This window comes from Dromaius novaehollandiae, chromosome W, assembly GCF_036370855.1.
Source record: "Dromaius novaehollandiae isolate bDroNov1 chromosome W, bDroNov1.hap1, whole genome shotgun sequence".
NCBI classification, from domain to species: domain Eukaryota; kingdom Metazoa; phylum Chordata; class Aves; order Casuariiformes; family Dromaiidae; genus Dromaius; species Dromaius novaehollandiae.
Window position 1 is genome coordinate 23291651 of NC_088130.1, and position 23582 is coordinate 23315232.

Below are 23582 nucleotides of genomic sequence, written 5' to 3' on the forward strand. Positions count from 1 at the left end.
ACCCTTTCTTAATTTTAGCTTCCTTATTTGTGCCATATGGCTTCCACCGACATACATGTCATCTGCATCAATGCGCTACCTATGACTTATAGCATCCATTAACTGGTAAACAACAATAACTCAGTTTCCTGAGCCAGGCAGTAATACGCAATAAACCATAAGGTCATTATGAACAACATGTCATTAATCATTCTTTAATTTTGAACCTATTTCACCTTCCTAAGAGTCCTTTTGAAAATAGGTGGTATACCATCAAAATAGTTCACAGCAGAGAAAAGGGATACTGTTTCCTTAATTAAAGCACAGTACAGTTCAGCACCCTATCCCCTAAACAGCAGTCTACATCTAAATCACAACTTTGTTCAAGAAAGTACTTGAGAAAGAAAACAAAGAAATCCTTGCAGTAGATCAAGTTTTGTTTCCTAATGAAAGCTCAAAGATAGATCAGAATTTATGTAAACAAAGGAGAACGCCCCAAACCTCCAAAACAAGAAAAGAACACTAACTGTTGGACAGGATTTCTTTTTATCTGTATGCACAGCATTCACCTGAGGCAGGCCAAGCCTTAGGTAGGTCGTTTATAGTAAAAAAAGCTTCTAGCTTGAAAGTTTTGATAGCTGCAGCAATCTGCACTGAGAAAGAATATACAATGACCTAGTAAGTTACCATCTTTCTGACTATTCAGATCCCATTTCTGCTCTTCACATTAGGCTCAGAAGTAAAGTCCTAGCAGGCTGTTTTTTCTTTCCCCTCTCCGTTCATGCAGAACAGAAGGAGCAGCCAGAGGAATCCCCCCACAGCCCTTAGCCACTCAACTCTGAAACCAGATTTAGTTTTTCCATCTGCAATTGTTCTGTTTAACATGCTTGATTCTTCCCTTCCCTTCAGTTCCCCAACTACAGTCGTCTTGACCTTGTTTTTCAGCCTTGCCTCCTCCTTTTCTTTTTCATACTTTTTCCAAGAGTGTTTTTTTGTACAGTTTTTGCTGTGTGGGCTTGGCAATGCCCTCACTGCTGCATGTCAGATCCTTTCCTTCCATCTCTTTTTTCCACACAGGAAGTCCCTTAGGAGGGGGAATGGGTCTTTAATAATAGTAGTGCTCCAGATCTAAAGTAACTTTTTGGCATTGCTGCACAACAGTTACTGTATTCAGTAACAGTCAGCCAGAAGTATTAGCACTATTCTAGCCTTGCACAATAACATGAATTTCTGGTGATGACCACAGTCCAGGGGAATAGCATTACTGTTCTGTACATAAAAAGATTTTTACTAACCTTAGTGTCTTTACCAAAAACCTTGGAATGGAAGCAAATCCAGTTTTCAGAAAGAAATAACTTTCCTTGGTACAGAATTTCCTTCTGCAGAGCACAGGTAAAACCTAAAACAGAGACATTCCATAACCTTTAAGGTAATCACGAGCCAAGATAATAGGTTTTTAAAACTTTTTTTTTATTTTAAAGCCATAACCTATTTAGGTTTATACCTTTGATAAACATTGTCAAACTTTTATATTACTAAAACTTATTATTTCAAAGAGCTAAGAAAGTTTCACAAGCGCAAGTTCGGATTCAAAACATCCACAGTCTAAAAACTGAAACGTGTAACATACAACTGGCTCCCAGAAGCCAAGAAACTGAGTACGATCTAGTTTCCTATAAACCTTTTGACTAGGCGTCAGGTATTATGTAAATGTGAAGAGCTTCATGAAATAGGAGGTTTAACTCAAAACTTTTAGCTCTAGAACTATAGTATTTGTGTGGACCAGATGACCAATGGAGGTAGAAGCACATGTAAAATAATACTCTTTACTTTGTAGCCACAGGGCACACCATTTATCTCACTCAAACTTCTTTCCTTGTATTCCTTCTTTCAGGAAGGATTTGTTATACATACCTATGTTACCTTCATTTGTTAGAGCTATCACAGGGAACAACTGAATCTTTAGACATTGTAAATCCTTCTCCTACCTCTGCTTTTAAATTTTAAAGCATCAACAACAAACCCCCCCCACCTAGGCACTTGATCAGTTCTGTTACAATTAAGTAACAAACTTCGGTACCAGCAAAGGGTTGCAGGAGATTACTCTGTTTAGAGGTGCAAAGCAGATGACTCCCAAAGATGCCCAACACCTGAAGATTTAAGAAATCAAAATTCTGCAAGATTACAACAACAACACCCAGTGCATACAGATGAAAGCCTTGCAACTCCAGGCAGCTGGAGTTTTTAGAACTGAGGTAGTGCCTCTTAAATGTCACCAGTATCTTTCTTCCAGAGTCAGCAATGACAAGGGCATTAATACTTACTTTGTTTCAGTGGCTCATCAATGGGAACCTCCATAAACAGCTTATGAAAGTGTGCATTTGCCTTCAGCTAAAAAACAAAAAGGCCCCCACCCAAAGATAAATGCCTTATTAAATATTTTTTAAAAGTCAAGTGACCATTCCATTTCCTCTCCTCCCAATACCTCCTCATTTTGCCAAAATTACTATAAATCTCCATTTTTGTCATATATCTGTAGAGTCCTTACCCTGCTCTACCCAGACCCTAGCACACAGATGAAGAACGGAACCTGTGTCCTTATGCCACATTGAACTATAATATTGCTAAACAAGGGGGCTCTCACAGTAGTTATACATTTACTCTTACTAAGTATATATAAACAAGTATATCCTCTGCACTACCTGATTTGAGACACATTTTTTCCTCTCAATCTTCAAGTCGCTCTTGATGTCCATTGTCATGGGTGGACTATCTGCACTGTTCTTTGTCCTGTGGAGAAAAAGAAAAAAAGAAAAGCATCCACATAACATGCTCGGCCTCATTTCATTAGTCTTCGCAGTTATCAACAAGACCTGCATTTCCATGAAGCATATGAATTTCTCAGCAACTCTTACCCAATTCATCAAGGATTACACAAGCACTCAAAAGGAATACATCTCAATGGTAAACCACACCAGCCCTCATGGAAGGTCTTTTTGTATTTTAAAAGGAATATTCTAAATTACTAGTTGGGAGGGGGGAGTAATCAAGTTCAAGACATTTCTACAACTTGATGAATTATCGCAGATCTTAGCTCCAAGTTTGTTTTTTTTTTTTTTTTTTTTTTTTTGAGAACACATGACATTGATCCTTTAATAGCACAGTAATGAAAGTAAGATAAAAGTAGTACAGAGTGCAAGGTAATGCACTCAAAACTATGGACTTCTACTACAAAATGGGAACTCATTTGAAAAGTGCAGTGGAGAAGAGACATAGGTGCACAAGTCAGATGACAGCTATGAACTGGTAATGTAATGAAATCATTAAGATAACCAGCAATTCTGGGGGCAAAGTTCCCAATACACAAAAGGAAATCAAGAGTGCCAGTTGTATAAGAAGTTGTATCTGTACAGCTTTGGCCATTCGTACTGGGCAGAGGGAGGGAGGAGGAAACAAACAAGCAAAAAACCCCCAAGAACTCTAAAGTAGAAGAAGTACAGAGAAAGTCTCTGAGAATGGCTGGGAAAATCAGTTTTGTTTGTTTTTATACAGGAGAAATTCACAACATGGTTTGTTTAGCATAACAAAAATAGAGGTGGGATAACACTGCCTCAGAAATCAGGTGGAGAAGATTCTCCTTGAGAGCTGACATTTATAGCACAGGCAAAAAGGGCATCAACAGGCTATAAAAATAAGTTAACTCTTTTTCAGAGGTTTTCAGATACAGACTGGGGAACAGCAGAAGGAAGAACATAACACAGGCCTCACTGACTGACCTGAAGAACATGTGCTGCAAAGTGCTAAGGTAGGATGGAGACAGAAAGGTGCTAAAAAGCCTTAATTTCCATCACTGCACCTTATCCCCCATGGTAAATCTTCCTTAGTTTTCTAAACTTGAGATGGTCAGGGTTTCCAATAAAAACTGTATGAGAGGAAAGGGAGAGCCCAAGTGCTGTAGATGTGACCTAAATTTAGGAAAGAGCCTACACTGATTTAGATGGCAGGGAGACTGGCTTTACTTCTCTGGCAGTCCCTCATAAAGGAAACCTCTAGCATACATGTGTATGTGCGTGCCTATGTAAAGTTTAGGTCAAACTTAAATTAGAAAGCCTTACAAAAAAGCCTATGTAAACCCCCTTCCAGCAGGGTCAATTAATTGTATGAGAAAGATGAGACTAGAAGGCGGGTTTACTAAAAAAGTAGTTGCATACTTCTTCAGAGGGTATTTCAGGAAGTTAAGTAATGTTTTGTAAGTATCTGCCTTGTGACTAAAAGCAAAATAGCAGGTTGACTACTAACTTTTGCATTGGCCGCTCAGTTGACAAAGTGAAAGGTATGCAAGTTTTGCATCCAAGTTCTTGCAACAGAATTTTAATACCATTCCAGTTGGTTTTAGTGCACTCCCATTCTCCAACATGGGAAGAATGACCATTTTAGCAGAGAGATTACAATCATCTGATGCAATATACAGTGCAAAGAAGCATCACTGCCTCAGTTAAACAATCTAGAATTAAAATTCATGTCTTTACTGTGCACAATCACTAATCCAGGGATATAATGCTCCAGGAACAGCCTAGGAGTCAAGCTGCAGCTCAAGTTAACTGCCTCCCAGATTTTAACAGATGCAAAAAAGTAACCAGCAATGACACTGACCAGTGCAACATATGTTTCCCTAGTACAGGGAACCAAAGCCTACCCAGAAGTCCAGCTTCTTACTATTCTGACTGCTTGTGGTGGATGATATAGCAGCCCTGGGAAGGGGGCTTCGAACCCTGTTGTTTGCACACTTGCACAACTCTAGTTGGGCTAGCTGCACACAGCTACTAACACAACGGGGATGATGGCTAATAAAACTTGCTTCTCAGCTTCTTGAATGGGCTGTAACCATTTTGATTATCTGACTACCAGGAGGTTGATATTACCTAGCAACACCAACTTTTTTCCGGTCATCAAAATATTCCACTTCACTGATAGGGGTCTGCAGCAATATAGTCGGTGATTTTCCTGTCTTTCTTTTCTCATCTGATCCATTTTCTCCATCTGAACTGCAGAAAGAAAAATAAAATAGACAGCAATGTGTTTTGCAGGATTTATACCAATGTCCAAAACTACTGCAATGTGTTGACAACATAGCACATATTAATGAACAAAACTATGACATTCTGTTAACGCCAAGACCCTGAAAAGTTTGCATCCACTGACTTGACAGTATTACACATCTGAGCAACCGCTCAGATAAGCTTCTGTACTGAAATTCTAGCAATGAAGAGATTAAAAACTGAAGTACTGCCACAAATACTCCAACACTCTTAACATTTGTAGCTCTAACTTCCGTTCCAAAAGGAATGAATTTTTCCTAAATGAGACTGTGTTCAGTACTCAACCTGATGACTAAGGGAAATTAATTTGATTGGCAAGTTGGGAAAAAAACATCCTGCCTTACAGTACCTAGCACTTAACTAAATATTTATGGCTGTGTGTAATAAGAGGAATTTGTGGAAAGTTCTCTGAGCAGAACCTTCTCATTCTGATTCAGTGGGTCCTATTTTGCCCCTTGGTTACATACCTCTTCCATGACAGCCCACCTGGAGGATTTTCACAATGAAGGGTCCTCTCAAAGTAACAAAGGTACTGGGTTTAGTTAACCTATTAGCTGGCATTGTCACCAGAGTGACTTGTCCCTTCACAGTATGTGCCCCTGTCTTAGAAATACATGCTAACAAACTAGAGTCTAAGGGCTAAGAGATGTGCCAGAGTCTTTCCCTGGCTTCCCTTTTCATCAATTTCTAATGCAATATTATGTCAGAAAATGTAAGGGTGGGGGGAAAGCTGTCATTAAAAACGGTTTCAAGAATAGCAGTGCTTCAAATAAGATATGATACAGACACACCCCTTCCTTTGGGAGACTAAAGCCTCAGAAAGATTATAGGAAGTTTGCTAGCATCAAAGAAGAAAGACGTACTATGTTTTCAGGTAATTTAATGCCCGGCCTGAAAGACCCAGTCTACAAAAGCTTTCATTATAAAGTTTTACATTATACATACACACAATATATATACATTGCAGTTTTACAGCAACAACACAGCCACTGTCATCATGTAAAAGTGTCATGACAATAAAAATTTATTTTCATACTAGGACAAAAGTTTTGTTGACAGCAGTTCCCAGACTGATTTAATCTCCATTTTCTTTTAGGAAAGGCATAAAAAAGATGAAAGTGTAACCAAAGCAATCTGTAAATCAGATCAGAAGATGCATCCCAGCACACATTTGTGGGGACCTAATGAGAACTGTCATCTCCTACCTGGCAGCTAAACCAGAGTTTATGTCACAGAACACAAGCCACAGAGCGTTGCTTTACTGACGCTCGGTTTTTTTCTCTAAGGCTGTATGTTTACCTAGAGCAGCCATTCCCCTAACACTTTCCCACCCCCTTAACACTCCCACCACAGAGGCACCAAATCGACACTGTGCGTACATGAAAGGGTTACAGCACTAATAAAGGCAATGTGGAAAAAAAGCAATTGTTTCCCCATTGCTTCACTCTTGGATCTGTCCTGCCTGACCACAAGGCAGCAGCTTTTATTTTTAGCCAACATAAACTAGAATTAAGTGAGCGATTCAAGAGATCTAAGTGGAACACAATCTTCCACCTGGAAAATCCAAACAAACCCGAACAGTTTTACCTGGCTTGAAATTTTAAGTGGAGAGAACTGCCCAGCCAAGGTGCTTCTCACAGGCACAGGGCAAGTGCTGCAAAGCTCTTAGCCACACACAGTTTTGCTGTCTGTTTGCTTCCCGTTCCTAAATTCTCAGGCTTCAAGGGAGGCTGGGATAGCAGGCACGAGTGGGATGAGGAACAGGGCGAGGCACATTTATCAGGTTCCCACATGTGTGTGTTTCGGAAGAGCGGCACAGCACGGAAACTCCCAGGTGAATGAGGCTGTGTGATGCAGCCGTAGCTGCTGGGGCCTGGAGCGTGGCTGGTGCCCTTCCTCACTGCCTTGGGCTCTCCTGACACTGCAGTGCTGCTGCCAGACCACAGCACCTCGCGTCAACCCCACACCTCTGCACTACAGCTTTAGTTTCTGAGTTTGCATGAAGTTCCTGCAATCACTAGGTTTAGATGCACCTCAGGAATTTTTGGTAGGCCTTAAACGCAATAAACCTCTACAGGTTCAACAACTGTTAATCATGTTTCCTACTGGTTTGCCTTGAATTGTGAACCTGACTCAGGATCAGGCTCGCTAACCGCAACAGTACAAGTGGCTCTACACAAAGAGCAGAAAGGTGACTTCCATTTCTAAGTTCCCATGACTCCAGAGGCAAACAGAAACACTTGCGGGGGCCAGAGGCATGAGAAAGCGGAGCTTTTAGAACCACGTGGAGCTGTACTGGGATTCAGTGGTTTAAGAATGACCATAAAAGTCTGTGTATGCTGCAGTCTTCAATGGTCACGTAGAGCTGCCAGTTGGATGTTTTGTTACTCTCAAATGCTTTATTACTTACCACTCCTACTTTCTTCCCCTTGCCCCCCAAAAATTATTCCCTTATTTTGCAGTTAAATTCATGAGACTGTTCTCTACTCTGTTTGCTACTGAGCTCCTCACCTTCTCTATCAGCCATCACTATCCCCAAATCTCCACCTTAACTCGTTCCCTCTAGTTGCTTTCAGATGCCAAAGCTCTACAGGACTAAAGCAAGGTTCTTGGCATGTTAGCCCTGCTGCCGGTGGTGGGTGAAGAGCAGAGCTATCCCAGGCCACCATGGTCACCTCCCCAGGATCCTCTCCGGCAGCCGAGACTCCCCTTCACACAGAGCGTGCACCCAGACACATCTCAAAGGCAAGGAGACAAACACACGCTACTGGCACTGCCAACCAGGTATGTCTCTACCAGCCAATATGGGCTTGCAATGTCTATCCTTCACCCCACCTCCCATATGCCTACCACCTCACATAAAAAAAAAAAACAAAAAAAACAACACATAAGGATTTGTCCTTATGCTTCTGATAATTATAGCTTCACATAGCAGGCTAAGTCCCTAGCAGCTATCTTTAAACTAGCAGAAGAATTTTATTTTAGCTGACCTTCTGGAGCAGCACTGATCACAGGTATGACCTAAAAACAGCACAATTATCTTCCATCAAGTCTGTAGCAAATTAAAGCACTCCTTACATTTTCATGTGCGTGCTGGGCCTCATAAATGCTTTGTAAAAGAAAAAAGCTGTCTATTCTCCAAAATAAAGAAAGGTTGTCATAGCGAATATTTTTAAACCTAAGGCTTGTACTTACTATGGGATCATATCCTTGTAAACTACATGAAGTTTAAAAAAATTAGTTATAAGCATTGTAGCCAAACTTCCTGTAAAAAATGTGGGATTTTTAAATATACACCAATAACTGACCTGAGTAATTTAGGATTAACTCACAGCAAAGGGAAAGTGCAAAGAAATACATTAACCAAGGCAGTGGACCAAGTTTCCTTCCAATGAAGTGTCCAGAGATGCATTATTAGAAAACGCATTTTAAGAGTCAGAGGTACCTGATCTCTTCCGACTGGCATGGCTTCTATAACACACAAAAGCTTTGTGACAGACATGTAAGTCAAGTTCCTCGTACTGCAGAAAGTTTTCTGAATTTCGAATGATTTTCTTGTTCAGAGCTAATCTTCTCCACAACTTGGAAAATTCAGAGTTCCTGTGGAAACTATGCTTAAAGTGTCACATTAATTCACTGGGGATTTTTCAAGAAGAAAAAAAATTAAAAGCCAAGATAAGTCTAAAACAATTTTTTTCCTCTTCCCTTCAAAACTCATTTGAATGAGAAGCACTGAACAGAAATAATGCAAAAGAGATATGCTAATGGACAACAGTTTGGAAAGTAACCCTTAATGAAACAGCATTTGTATTTTAAAGCCTCAGTACAGTCTTACCAGCACAAACACTTCTCACCCACATATAAGAGATAAAGACCTCCAGAACTGTAGAATGGTTACCATCTAATCCCCCCACCACACACACCTTTTTACAAAGCCTCCTCAGATCTTTCACAAGGAATATCAAGGAGACCAAGTAGCTTGGGTAACAGGTCTGAAAGAAGTTCAAAAGCCACAAAAAAATGCATCAAGCCAGTCCCCCAGCCAACAGATTGCACATCAGCTACTTAGGTGGAAAAAGGCACCTGACTCACCAGAGATGTCAGCAATGACTTCAGTTGTTTCCAAAACCACAGGCACACCAATATTTTCCTAAGGTTTAACAGGAATCAGTATTGCTGCAACACTCGCTCTGAGGATGGGCCATACATATAGGATAGTCATAGTTACCTTAGAAGCTCTGTTACCCAGTTTAATCTCTTTTATACAGAAAAATATTAGTTTTGCAACAGCAGTTAGAAACAGCTGTGGAGAGGGAGCAAAATGAAGCAGGCTATCCAGGCAGCATTCAGGAGACATACTGGCAGCATGCTTCAAGCAGAGATGGCTGTAGGTGGGTAAAAGATGTGCTTGAGAGGGTAACAGGCTGCTAAGCCTGTGGTAGGCTAGAGAGCTGTTCCTCAGCATAGGCTCACCTTGACTTGTCTTTCCCTAAAGGAACAGTCTGAAACAGCCATCCAAGCCTTCATTTTGCTAGGTTAAACACATACTGCCGTCTTTTAGTCTCTTCCAGAAGATACGTGCCCTCATTCCACTAACCCTCTTTTCTACCCCACTCCAGTTTGAACCTTTTTTGGACACGTGATCAGAATTGTGCTTTTTTCTGATGAGCTTGTATTCATTACCTAATCCAGTTGCATTACTTCATCCTGTACCTTTCCCACCCCAGGCAGACTTCTTCTGCCTTCTTCTTTCATAGAAAATGAGAGCAGTTTCTGTACTGGATAAGCTAACAACAGTGCTAAGTCAAGTGTTCAGATGTCCAAAACGTTCCTACAAACTCTCATCACTCACAGGGCAAGATGTCCAGACTAGCCATACTCCAGTGTTGTGGTGCAAGGCACTGTTTATGTGAGAAAATATACCTCCTATATTTCTGAGGCATGTTTCTCTATGTTTCAATCTACTTGTAAGACCAAGTACCATTTTTACTGTGCAATTGGAAGGCCAAGCACTGATAGTCACTGAGACTCCAATACTATCCAAATAGGCAGAAAAGAAACTACAAGGTAAACTGATAACAAAAAAAAGAACTGCATAACTGCTGCTGTAACAGGCGTTACGGACAGCCATAATCAACCCCCGCAGAAAACATTTGGTATTTCTATAATGTAATATGCTCAGTACGTTGTTTGTTTTTCAGCCTTACGTACAGACTAAGTGAAACAGTTGACTCTGGAAGTATAGCATTTCCTTTTGAAGTATTTTGCACTAGACACAGAGCCTGCAGATGTGTTTGTTCCCTAGATGAAGGGGAGCAGCAAAGCACTACTGAGGGAGCAGAGGTGTAAAGCTCTGCATGAGGGAAAGGGTCAGTTCATTAGGATGCACAGGTATGAACCAGACAGAGTTAACTACAAAATATCAGAAAGTAGCCTAGGTAACTCAAGTTGTTCTTGAAAGAGGCTAACTCTCTTCTCACGAGAAAGCAGTAAAGCACAGCATAATGGAGGAAAAGTTATACAGTGGCATGTTAATTAAATACCATATGCATGTGGATGGGTACACATGCATGTATGCTGCATGTTACTCTATGCATTTCTGCAATGAAACATGTCTGTGGTCACAGGTGGAACTAAGATAGCAGCTGGCATGGGAAGAGAATCCAGCCTAACTGTTAAAGTGCTTTGCTTATTGTGGATCTTACTCTATAGATCAGAGACAGTAATTAATTTCAGAAATATTTACTATGTTCTATTTCACAGCTATCTCTAGGAAACAGTTACTTACGTGCGAGTAGTTTCAGATGTCTGTGTTTCTCTATCCTTATTAAAAGGATTAATGCAATTTTTGAGTTAATACTGAACAACAAACCCTCCAATATTGTTAAAGTAGCAGGGTTTTTTTTATTTTCAATAGACATTTCACATAATAACCAGATCAAGTTTCACACCACCTTACCACTTAGACATCAGCAAGATCACTGTGACATTGCAGACGTTATTAGCAAGTATGTAAATTCTCTGTTCTAAATACCATCTATTATTAACTGCCTGTATTCCCTGTCTAATCAAAACCAGACTGCTATCAAGTTCCATAGAAAAAAAAGCAGAAGAATTCCCTGTGCTCTGAAATATGAGACACTATAACAAGATATTTTATTAACACTAGAACAGGAGCGTCAGCCATTTAGCTCTTGTCTTTTCAAGAGTTTCCATTCCAGACATCCACTTCAAAGAGCTAAAGCTCTTTCATATATATCTTTTCACTCAACCCCACAAGATTCCCATGATGCAGTTTCCATGGGAGTCTCAGCAGGACATTCAACAGTTGTTTAGATAAACAAAGGCAGGGCCAAATCCAGTCCAGTATACTACACAGATCTACTTGATAGGAACACTTCTGAAAGCATTTGAGGCAAAAGATCTTAGGGGAAGACACTCCTTCATATTTGCTTTCGATTGGAGTGCATGCTCTTTTCACTCTCCGGCTGGCTGAAAGCCCTCAGGTGGAAAGATTTCTCTATTCACTGGTTTTAGCCTGAATTGTTCTCTAAACTAGAAAGACAAAAGACAGGATCGCAGTGCCTACTGAAGAGAAAATGGCAACCCTACATTAGGCCACATTTTTATCTTTAACTTTCAGAGATGACAGGAAAAGTGGAAAAGAAAGAAGAAATCACAATCCAAAATTTCTTCAGGGTGCAGAAGAGAGGAAAAAAAGCACCCAAATCTCAGGGCTACCAATTTTTCATACCAAATTAAAGAAAAAAAAATACTGCAACTATATACAACCCACGTGCTCTGTATAACTTCACAGGGATTTAACCCATCACAGAAGTCATGGCTGCTATGTAACTCAGTCAGAAACAACAAATCTTTCACAGGAGCAACACAAGCATCTTTACAAGCGAGGCCTGATCACCACAGCATAAGCAGATAGGTTGAGCCTCACAGTCTGAAGCTGCATCTCTGTCTTTGGAGGAACAACTGCACAGCAACATGCCTCAACATGATGTAAGGCTTAGCTGCCAAGAGAGAGAAATGCAAACACCAGCAATTATATTAACTATTGCTAAAAGGATGAAGAACAGTAAGAGACTGGGAGCAATTCTACCAACACATTTATTCCTTCCTCCACTGTTCAAGAAAAATAAATTTATAAACTCAGGCTGCTAGGAATTACTTGATCAGAAGCTTGTCCTTTTATGGCACTTTTAGAAATAATGACTGAACATGCTGCATACAAAGTATCTTATCAGTGTATAGTGGAAAAAAATCTTTTTGGTTCTTCAGTCAGGATATTCACAAAGAGAAGAAAAAATTGTGGTTTGATCATGTAGCAGTTTCTTTGACAACTGATATCAACAGTAGATCACCCACAGTCACTAACCAGATTCCTGTACTTAAAAAGGCAACTCTCCTTGCTGCTGCTCCTCCCCCCACCCCCAGGCTATTTGGGCAAAGCAAATTTCAAGTAGATATTTCAAGGGATGTCTGACTACAACGTTTTTTGTAAGCTGCTCAGCTAGAATAGTGCACAATGAGGCCTATTGCACAACACAGAGAGAGATGAAAACAGATTAGCTGTGTCCATCTACCCAGTTTCACTCCACCTTCCATCAGGGATGGACAGTGATCAACATGAAGTAACTGTTAGAGGTTCCCTGCTCATCAAGGGTCTGGCAATGCGGAATTTCCTACAGGTATCTTTATAACCTACCTTTTTTCCTATATCCATGTCTATGCTTTCATGGAAATGATCAGAGCAACCTAGATAATCTAATACAAAAGATATTTCACAGTAGGAAATCCTAGCCTCCAACAATGGTTCTAAGCAGCGTTAGCCATAACAGCTCCTTTGACTGGGACATTGCCTATAAAGAAGCATTTTTCTTCTACAGTCCTGAAGACAGATATTCTCACTAAAATGAGATGTGACACACAGTGGTCAGATCCCTACTAGCATCACTTTGCCTTTCTATTTTCTGTGTCACAGAGCATGAGTCTGCATGCTCTGCAAGCTTCCTTCTCCAGTATGAGGACTTGCACTGCCCACATGCTGTCTTCCACAGGAGCACCCACTCCCTTCTGTGCTGGCAATAACAAATTTGCACATGTTATAAATGGGCAAGAATGAGTATATATACCATTTTGCTACAAAATGGCATTTTGCACTATAATGTTCCTCCTGTCCCAGAACAAGGCCAGACAAACCTAAACAGCTCTTCTAGAACAGATGCTAACCACAAAATTACCATCAAGATACCTTAGCTTTAGTTGGTCTATCTTTCATAAATAGCCTAAACTAGAAGGGAAGAAAAAAAACAAAAACAAACAAAACTCAACAACAGTAAGAAGGGTATATTAGGAAAGCTGGTAAGAGGGAGGGAAGCAGAAGGTAGCCAACAGATGGACTGATGGGGCATATAGCATTAAAGGCTTCCAAAGCCACCCCCCAAAGGGAGTTGAAACGGTATTTTAAGGATGAGAAAGGATGTCAGACTCAGAGCTCAATTTCTCAGAAAAGGAAGAAAGGCTGTATCATTTTTCCAAGATAGCTAACTGTAGTACTTTGTCTGCCACTATTGCACAACACTCCCAAACTTTGCATTTCTTCTAGTGCAACATTCCTGCAGGGCTAAACCACTGTTGAAATGCTTTTTACAAAGATCCATTCTGGTAGGCATGCTTCAGTACAGATTTTCTTGGGGACCTTGGGAACTATATTCTCATAGTAAAGTAACCAGAAGGGTCCCTCCTTCTATCCACAGAGGATGAAAGCTTTAGTCTGCCTCTATATCCTTTATTCTGCTGAGGGTCTCTGCTGCCTGACTACCTGTAACACACTTTATTTTCTACCACTCTTTCTGGAAGCATATTAACCTTCCTCACTTTAGTGTCATATTTTTCAAGGGTGGAGGTGGAAGCCAGTCAGTGCCAGGTAAAATTTTTTGTTAAAGGAAGTGAATACTTTAAATAAAGCACTAAAGCTCAGTTACCAGGGGATTAGAAGAGGCAACTGCATTCTCCTTGTACATACACTACAGCCCCTGGCTCTCCCTTTTACTTGTCTCATCTCTCAGTACTTAACTCCATCACTGTAACGATCATCCCAGCATGAAACAGCACACTAAACCCTTTTACAAGCTCTATACAGTGGGTTGTCTTGGAGCAGTTGTCCATGTCCTCCTGGAATCTCCCACAACCTTCCCATTTTCTAAATGAAAGAATGGACATTTTAAATTTTTGTTTAAGTCTTTCTGCAAGAAAACACTAAGAATCTCTCTGTCATTTTGGATAGCTCAGAAAACTTCTAGAAGAAGTTTATTCCCAAGGAAGAGAGAAAACCACAGACAGCTCGCCTTGCCATCTACCTGCTACCTTCAGAGAAAGAATTTGCTGCGAGATGATGATATTTGAGAAGGCCTCTGGTAAACAGCTGGATCCAGACTGCTACCCAGAGATTTGATTTAAGTAAGTACCAAAACCCCCCCAAACCATCTTTAAAGATTGCTAGACCAAACACAAGATCTCTGGCATAACAGTAACACCAGTCTAAATGGATTAACTGGTTCTGCGTGTTCTAGCTGAAGGGCCTGACATTTCCTATGGTCACAAAGGAAATACAAGCAAAAAAAAAAAAAAAAAAAGTGGGATACAGTGGATGCAGTACTACCACTAGTTTAATGACTTAGAAAGTTTGCTTCTTTTTTCCTAGTCTGGCTAAGGTCAAATGGGTATATCCTTTCCAACTGATCAGAGCAATATATATGGACTTTGTAGCAGCTGCTTGCAGAGCATTAAGATCACAAGTCCCAGCCATGGTGTCACTAGATAAGCACACAACTCTTCTAACCACAATTTCAAATTTATGGAGATGGTAGGAAAAAGAAAATACACTATGTTAGTGCATCACCTGTCAAATATCATCAATGAATCCCACTGCTCAAAGCTTACATGTAAAGCATGTTATGTAGCCAACAAGTACTTCATAGACTATCTCTGCAACTAAGTAGTAAAGGCAACGCATTCAGAGTATTTCAGGTTAGCCTCTGTACCTCAGCACAGAGGCACTGTGGTACTAAGGAAAGGCCTGTTCAGACTCATGAGATACGCACTTACATATTAAAACACTATATTAAAGCACAGCTTTATTAAAGCTGTGTTAAAACACTATATTAAAGCACATGCACAACTATATTGAAAAGCCTGCTTTTGTAAGTTAAGCACGTATAATGCAGTGAGCAAAGTAAGAATAATAGAAGACAACAAAAAAATAGGAGCAGTTAAAGACCATCATTGTGAACAAACGGAGGTCATCCAGGTTGGAAACCTCTTTTCTGTCACATCTCAAGTTTAAGTGTTTTGCTTTGCAGTCCCTGACCTTATTTTCAGGTCATGTATTATAATTATCACTATAAAAAGAAAATCAGGGAAGAACTAAAAGGGAAAATTAAAAAAGCATGACACCTAGTGTGTAAAAATCCTCATCTAGCAAAAGTACAAAACATGTATAATGTAGGCATACACCTACACCTTCTCTCCCCCCACATCCTCCCAAGAAAAACAGAAGAAGTTTGGCTGTTGGAAAGGAGTTAACCTGGGTCAGTGCAGAATTACCGACAGCTGCCTGTATTATCAGTTCTACAGCAACTCTGAATCAGTTATAAGTAGCCTCCACTTATCTTTCAGCATTTTGCCTTTGTCTCAAGTAACATAGTTTAGAACAAAAGTTAGTGAGCTGCAATCATGCAAAGGTGAACTAGTCAGCTTTAACCTCATAACTGTTTATCAATTGATAGGTTAACAACAGCTGTTGCAGCATTACACATATCAGACAAACACAAGCACTAAAAATTGCATTCTCTCTATTCCCAGGAGAGTATCATTTGCATGTAAGCATTTTCTAGTGCTTTCAGAAGCACATTTTTCTCAGTATGTAAGTTTTGCTCCCAAAATAAATAAATAAATAAAAATCCTTCATAGCTTTAAATCCCAGCCTCATGACTTCAAGTTGTACTCAGTGACTGGATGTTACCTTATGCTGTAACTGTAAGAGGACAAAGTACTGCTTAATGTTAGCTACATCTTACCAGTGAGCTTCTTAACAAATCACGTGGCATACTGTAACGGAGTATATTGCCTAAATACGGACAGATTTAATGGTTTTAGGCCCAGGAAGTCATCTCATGTCATGCAAAAAAAACCCAGAGCAAATGCCAGCCTCCCCGCACTGGTGCTCATCAGGTTGTTGGGGAATTTGCACACAGATGGGAATGGTAAATGACAGCATTCAGCACAAGTCATGTTGCATGGCAGACAAGATATTAAAAAAACCTACCTGATTAATACCAGAAAAATAGTTTCACTTGAGGAACAATTTTTTTCACAAAGCACCATTGAAAGATGGACTCTATGGCAGTAGAGATGAAAGCTAAAAAAGGCCAACCCTGAGATAAACATCCTGAGCTGGAGGCCCATTTCCAGGATTTGATTTGTTACTGAATATACTAAATTTTTCTTTCCAACCATCAGACTGCGTTCACTGGAGTTAAAAGGAGAATACATACAGCAGAGTGGTCCCTGTTAGTGGAATTCAGGGTAAGGTATAAATACTAGTATATGCTGCAGATTAAAAGATGTACAGAACAGTTCGACCTGTGGAAGCCAGAAAACACCCTGACTTCCGCAGAACCAAGCGTGTGTAAGAGGAGTCTGACACTGTATAAGAACTGCTTGTTATTAGATTTCTGCCATTTCTCCTTACATGCTGCATTGTTTTCAATAATTCAACATCTATTCCACCAGCAGTCCTTGCAGTGAGGCTGATGGTTTCTGAGACAGGTTCAGGACCATCAAAAACGTACCAAAGACAGACATGTCTCTTTTGCACCAGAACAATACACATCTTTTAAATACAATGCAACAGTTAACTCCTTTTTGGTCCTAGGCCACATCAGGACACAGTGGTCAGGGTACTCCACTTGGACAGCATTCTAGAGACTTTTTTGATTCTCTTGGGAGAAACATTCAATTGAATGACAAATTTTCAGGACATCACTATTTTGGGTGTGTGTTGTAACTGTGCACATCTTCCAGTCAATGTTATCGCTAAGGCTGTACAACCTACAAAGCTGTACTGCAAGCTTTGCAAAGATATTATTGTTATTAAACATACCAGAGAAGCCCATTCGTTAATCAATATGAACGCATTTAACTGCTTATGTGTAAGTTTCCGGGATCCCTGACACACAATCTTCTTCTCTTATAAACTCCTCTAATCTAACCCCCACAAAGAAAAACTTTCTAAAACTTAAATCCTTCAGAAGTGTTTATCCCCCATGGGGACCTTTGTGATAGCAGAAGCATACAGAGCTATAAAATCCATCTCTAAAGTGAACATACGATTAAGCATGCCTGAATTTCAAGAAGTATAGATAACTGTACACACATAAAAGTATCCCCTGGGCACTGGAAAGTGTTGTAAGGTTCCACGAGCCTCCACAACTTTGCCAGCATTTCTTTCAAGTAGAGATCAGCATAAGCTCTTCTGGTTGTACATTGTTTCTTGACAATAAACAAAGGGGAAGAAAAAAACAACCCCCCAAAACCCTACTTACTTATTAACTAAAAACAATCAAAAAACCCCCAAACCTCAACCTTTGGGGGTCTAACTTGCTAGCTCAGTTCCAGCTCTGAACCAGAACCAAGACACTGTTACTGTTCTTCAGCTGAACCACCCCCCTGTAATTTCACTTTTGTCAAACTGAAGTTACTCAATTTCTGAGGCTAACTCGCAATCAAACGAGCACAATGCTTTTTCAGAAGGATCCACTTGTCACTTAAAGTGGGATTTGAAGCAAATTCCAACTTTTTTCCTATCTAGTAAACACTTAAGCAATTTTGTAATTTAAGGCAAAGCATTTCACCATTCTTCCCTAGCCCAATATTTTTATGCTTTTGCTGCACAGGCTGGCATACAGCCCAGCATAAAAGCTTGCCTAGCTCCCCCAGCACGACACCCACGTTCTATCGGAAGGGCAGAAATTGATGGCCGAAGAGGGGAGTCACAGCGATGAGACGTCCTCCGCTCACACAATGCTTAGGAACGACCAGACTTCAATGCTTAGGAATGACCGGACTTTCACAACTACTCTGAATTCATCACTGAAAGACTTTGACGCTTGGGGATGAAACAGAGGTTCAGTTAGTTTGGGCACGTATGTTATCTCTGTCATTAGGCTGCTGATACACTGTCTTGGACTCGCGACTCTTGGCCAGCCCTGTTCTCAAGAGCAGATCTCACATACCTGAAGAACTTCATTAGATTCATCAGCATAATTGTGTGGCGCTTCAGGACCCAAGGCTTGAAGTCAGAAGGCTCTAGGGAAGGTCGGGGAATTACTGCCTCACTTGTAATCTGAAGTCACTGATGGCTGGCCTGTGTGATCACACTTAGAAGAAACTCTGATTCCTAGTGCTGTCTGACAAGCGGGTTATTTCTGGCAACAGAATTCACTGCCGTACGTACTTTGGAAGTACACCTGCTTGGAGACCAACTCAGACTCCCTTTCCAGCTGGTAGCTGGTAACTTGCTTCCCTCTCTCCTGGACGTTGCTTCTGAAAATTAAATCTTTGTGGGAAAAAAAAGTTGGGAAGGGGAATCATTCCAAATTAGGAGAAAGTCGCAGCTTTCTCTCCTTTGAGAAGACACAGTCAGAAAATTGTGAGCTCTGGATTTTTCAGTTTCTACTTCCCTGATGTTCAACACCTCACACAGCACCCTTGGGCCCGCCAACTCCCCGGTGAGCCGGCAGCCCGCAAGGAAACGGGGCAGCTGCTGAGTTCTGGCAAGACTTTCACGTGATGGTCACCACCTCCGCGTACGAGCACCCGAGCAACACCAGGCCTTTGCCTCAGGGAGCCCCCAAGGCTGCAGAGGAGGCCTCCGGGCGCGGGGGTCCCCATCCGCCTCGGCCAGGACGCGTGCGGGCAGAAGTTCCCCTACACCAAGCCCCTCACGACCCAGGGCGAGGGGAGGCCCCCCGACGCCCCTGCGCTCCTTCACACAGCCGGCGATCCCCACCCTCCTCCAGAAGGACGCGCAGGGCTTCCCACGCCTCGGTCTGCAGCAGCGGCGGGCCGGGAGCGGCGAGGGATGCCAAGGCGCGCGGTGGGGCAGAGCCCCTCCGCGGCGGCCCCGCTTGCCCCCCGCGGGGGCGGCGGCAGCGACACTCAGCGCCCGCTTCACCGCGTCTCGCCTGCACCAACCGCTGCGCGCCAAGGTCACAAACTTTCCCCAGACCCTGCGGTTCTGCGCGCGCCCGCGGGCGGACCGCCGCTCCGCGCCGAAGCCGCGGGGAGCACCGGGGCGCCGAGCAACGCAGCGCGGCGTTTCCAGACTTTGCATGCGACCGCCACGAGTTGCGCTGCAGCTCACGGCTCCTGGCGGCGCGGCGTCCCCCTCCGCCCCGGGAGCCGGCGCCGGCCCGCAGCGAGAGCCAGCGCAGCGCCGAGGCCGCCCCGGGTCCCTCCCGCCGCCGCCGCCGCCGCCGCCTTGCCCCTCGCCCGCGGCACTCACAGCAGCGCGGCGCCCCTCTGCTCCCGCCGCCCCGCGGCCCGCGCCGCCTTCGCCTCCTCCGCCTCGCCGCGCGGCTCGCTCATCAGCACCATGGGCCCCGCTCCGCTCCGCTCCGCTCCGCACCGCACCGCCCCGGCGCGGCGGGAAAGACCCGCGGCAGCGGCGGGAGGGCGCCGAAAGCAGCGGCGCCACTTGGCGGGCGGGGGCGGCGCGCGGCGGGGGCGGGGCGGGGCGGGGGCCGCGCTCGCGGCGGGGCCGATCCGTTACAGGGCGTGAATTATTCAGGCGGGACGCGGCCTCCGGCGCCGCCCCCGCGCACAAAAGGGCTCCTTAATGTTTCATGGGGCCGAGCCGGGAGGCGGTTTCACGCAGGAGCCCCGCCGGGGGGGGCGGCGCAGGCCCGGGCCCAGGCCCAGGGGCACCTAACACCGCGCAGAAACAGAGACCTGCAGCTTTACGACCCGCGTTTCAGCCACATCTCCGCAGCGGGCAGCAGCCCCTGCACCTGCGCCGAGGAGGGGCTGGCTGCGTTGGCCTGACCTCTGTGGCCGGCGGCTGTGCTCCCCCCACCGCCCCAGGGGACTTCCTTTGCCTCCGCCACCCGCGGGCCCGTGCGGCCGCCCCAGGGAGTCATCTGCTGCCCAGCAGGGAAACCAGGGCCAGCACCAGCCTCCCCCGGGTTGCTGGGGAGTCCGCATGCGGGTGGGAAGGGTGAAAGACAGCCTTCAGCACAAGCCACGGCGTCGTTCAACACAAGTCGATATGAATGAACACAAAAAAGTTCTTTACCTGGTTAATGCCCAAGAAATAGTTTCACCTGAGGAACAGGTTTTTTCCCCCACAAAGCACTACTGAAAGATGGACTCTGTGAAAGATGAGAAAAGGCCAACCCCAAGATAAGCATCCCTCCAAGGAAGCCCTTTTCCATGATTTGTTACAGAACATACTAAATTTTTCTTTCCAGCCATCAGACCATGCTCACTGGAGTTAAGAGGAGAATACATACAGCAGAGTGCTCCTTGTTAGTGGAATTCAGGGTAGAATATAAATACCATATTTTAAGTGATACGTAAGACAAATCTAGAAGTATTGTGACAATTCACCAGTTGCTTAGTATTTTTACAGTATTTTGAAGTGAGAGAACCGAGTATTGGGCATTACAGCTGTATATTCAGGAAGTCATCAAAGAGAAAAGAGGTGGTGGTTGAAAGGCTGAGGACTGCTATAACTGGTTGGGCACACAGACCCTGCAGGAAGTGCAAGATTGCTTTACGCTCTTAGCTAGAGCATGTGGATTTTATTAGTTCCAGTCCAAGAAAATTTAAAAACTACATGCCAATCTGAGTAGAAAAGAAGGAATGTAAAATAGCTGTATTTCTGGGAGAAACCATTAACTAAAGCTTACACATTATTTAATGTGAAAAACAAAGCACACATGGAAAATAAGTAAAACTTAGCTTATAAGAAAAATTATTCAGACCTGGTAAGTCCTGCACACTTACATGTAAAGCTTTGCTGAGTAGTGCCTGAACTGCTGGTTTAGCACAGAGCCCCCTCCATCCCTTACACTAGATGTAATCTGCAGCTACTTGGTCTCATTGCATTTATCCAAGGGGTAACGGAGTCGGCCCCATTTCAGCTGTGTGGGCTAGCCACACAGCTGGAGCTAAAAGGGGTCGGGGAGGCAGGATTGTCTTCTCGTGTCCCTTAGTAGCCCTTTCCTGGGAGGCAGCAGGCCTTGCTCGGTTGCAGGCCCCCTGGGAATTACAATCTGTGTGCGCTGCCAAAGCATGCACTAGCATGTCTGGAGTCAGTAGGGAAAGTGGCTGCCTACTGGGAGAGAAACATTCGTTGCATTTTTGAGGCTTTTCAGTGCTGGGATGTATTAGAAATACGTCAGAGGGTTCAGCTGGTATTTCACTCCTGTTTTTAGAGGCTGAAGGCAGACTTCTGGTTCATCTAGTCTTATGTGGCCCTATCCACTTTGGTAGTATAATGCTGATTTACAGTAGGTGAGAATCTGACTTTTAGATATTTGATGAAATAAAATCACCTGCCTTTGCTTTGCAATCTCTGGCAGATCTACAGGAGATAGATGCTGCTACTGCTTGTTTTCTTCACCCCTCTGCTGGAGGTTTCTGCCTCTGTCAGTGGTGGAAGGACTGAGAGTGCAGCTCCTTGTGCCCTGGATTTCACTGTCTGTTGTTCTAGGGTCAACTGGCTCCATTCTTTAATGATGCCACTGTATAAGCTGTTATTTCTCAAGGTATGCAAAGCTCTCTGTGCTCAGTTGTCAAGGTATTCACTGTGGAAGAAACTTACATTCAAATAAATTCATGCCTGCAGCCTAGACACTAAAAATGAATCCTTAATAAGATACTTTGTTCCGTATCACGCTATCCTAACCCTTGTCAGAGACATGTGTCTGATAGATTTTCAATACATGCTTCTTTAGTGGCTCTTCTGCTATTTCGTTATGCTCTTTTAGTGACAGTGGAGGTAATAAGCAATGCCTCTAGCTTGTGGTTTTTTAAGGATTTAAAAAAGAAAATCTGTGACCAAGCTTTGTCAAACTGTGTTTGGTGCAGCAGCTCCAGAACAAGATGAGATACTCCACAGTGAGAAAAAATTTTGAATGCCAGGATTCTCCGTAATATGTAGGGGAGAGTGCCTTATATTAAACTATTAAATGTGCAGCTGCTAGTGTGGGTGGAATATATTCTAAAACCTTATGCTTTTATTTTGATATGCTGTAGTAAATCTTGCGTAAGCAAAAAAAGCACAAAGGAGCTTTTACTATACAGTTATAATTGCTCATGTATAATAGATACAGTAAAGCAAGTATGCGAAGACCAAGCTGTCACCAACAGAGACCCAGTGTGTGAAAATCTGCACTGTAGTTTGTCTGTTTGTAATTGGTGAAATCCAGATTGGGGAAAGAAATAGAAATTAGCATATTATGAAGTTACTGTTTACTAATTATTGTTTAATACCTGCAGTTCTGGTGATGCCATATAGGCAAAAAACAAAATGATGGTGCTCCAAAAAAGGCTACATTAAAAGGACTTAAGTCTGAAAGAGGGTTTAGTATATCATTTTTGATGATCAGGACTTTAGATATTACATATAGCGTAGCAAAGGATGGAAAAATTAGAGATGAAATAGTAGGAAAAGCTTTCATTGTAAAAAAAAAAAAAAAGAATTTAAGATACAGATGAATTCATAGAAAAGCAGAGCTGAGAGGGACTCACTACGATGTCAAGTTCATTCCCTAGCCTAAAGCAACACCTTTTATTTGAATGTCGCTCCTGACAAGATGCTTGTCTAAACTGTTCTTAAAAATCAGCAATGGATCCAGACAATTAATTCCAGTGTTTGCTATCATCATTCAGAGCAAGTCTTCCTTAATCTCTAACTTGATCCTCTTGCTGAAGCTTCTTGCTGAAGTTGAAACCCATTACTTCTTATTTTATTCATCAGGAAGAAAAGAGAAAAACTGTCTCCCCCAGTGCCCTCATTGTCTTCTTCTCCTCAGCCTAAGACAAAAGGTATAAGCTACATCTTTCTTTTTACTCTACTGTGAGCTCTCTCTAGTGGGTCCAGATCTTTCTGGAGTGCCATGCCCCAGGCTGGACATCTGTCAGGAGCCTTACAAAGGCTGAGCAGAGGCAAGATTAAGAGATTACTTCATCTGTCCTATGCATGCTACCATTGTTTATATATTCCAGTATGGTGTTAATGTGTTTCGCAGCAGCATGACTTTGGCTCATGTTTAATTGTTGAACCACCTCAACCTCGCGAACCTTTTATAAAGGGACAACTCAGAGGCTGTTCTCTTCCAGTACTTAATTATCTGATTGTTAGTTGTGTCTGAATATATGACCTTCTGCTTGCCCTTGTTGAATTTCAGTCTTTTTTTTTTT

At 42.7% G+C, this 23582-nt stretch overlaps 1 protein-coding gene across 7 annotated transcripts in view; it reads right to left on the reverse strand.

Moving 5' to 3' along the window:
* The window catches only part of LOC135323420 (GRAM domain-containing protein 2B-like), a 44106-nt gene that overhangs the window by 13723 nt on the left and 6801 nt on the right, over nt 1-23582 (reverse strand). For 2 of the 7 annotated variants that reach the window (XM_064500704.1, XM_064500702.1), the window contains exons 2-5: nt 4902-5024; nt 2682-2769; nt 2304-2370; nt 1275-1378 (exon numbers count right to left, since the gene is read on the reverse strand). In XM_064500704.1, coding sequence (XP_064356774.1) covers nt 1275-1378; nt 2304-2370; nt 2682-2769; nt 4902-5024 — 382 coding nt within the window. Of the gene's footprint in view, nt 1-1274; nt 1379-2303; nt 2371-2681; nt 2770-4901; nt 5025-8523; nt 8538-18388; nt 18523-18609; nt 18629-19659; nt 19895-23582 lie in introns of those variants that run through there. The other 5 variants (XM_064500703.1, XM_064500707.1, XM_064500706.1 and 2 more) reach the window with 5 other exon arrangements.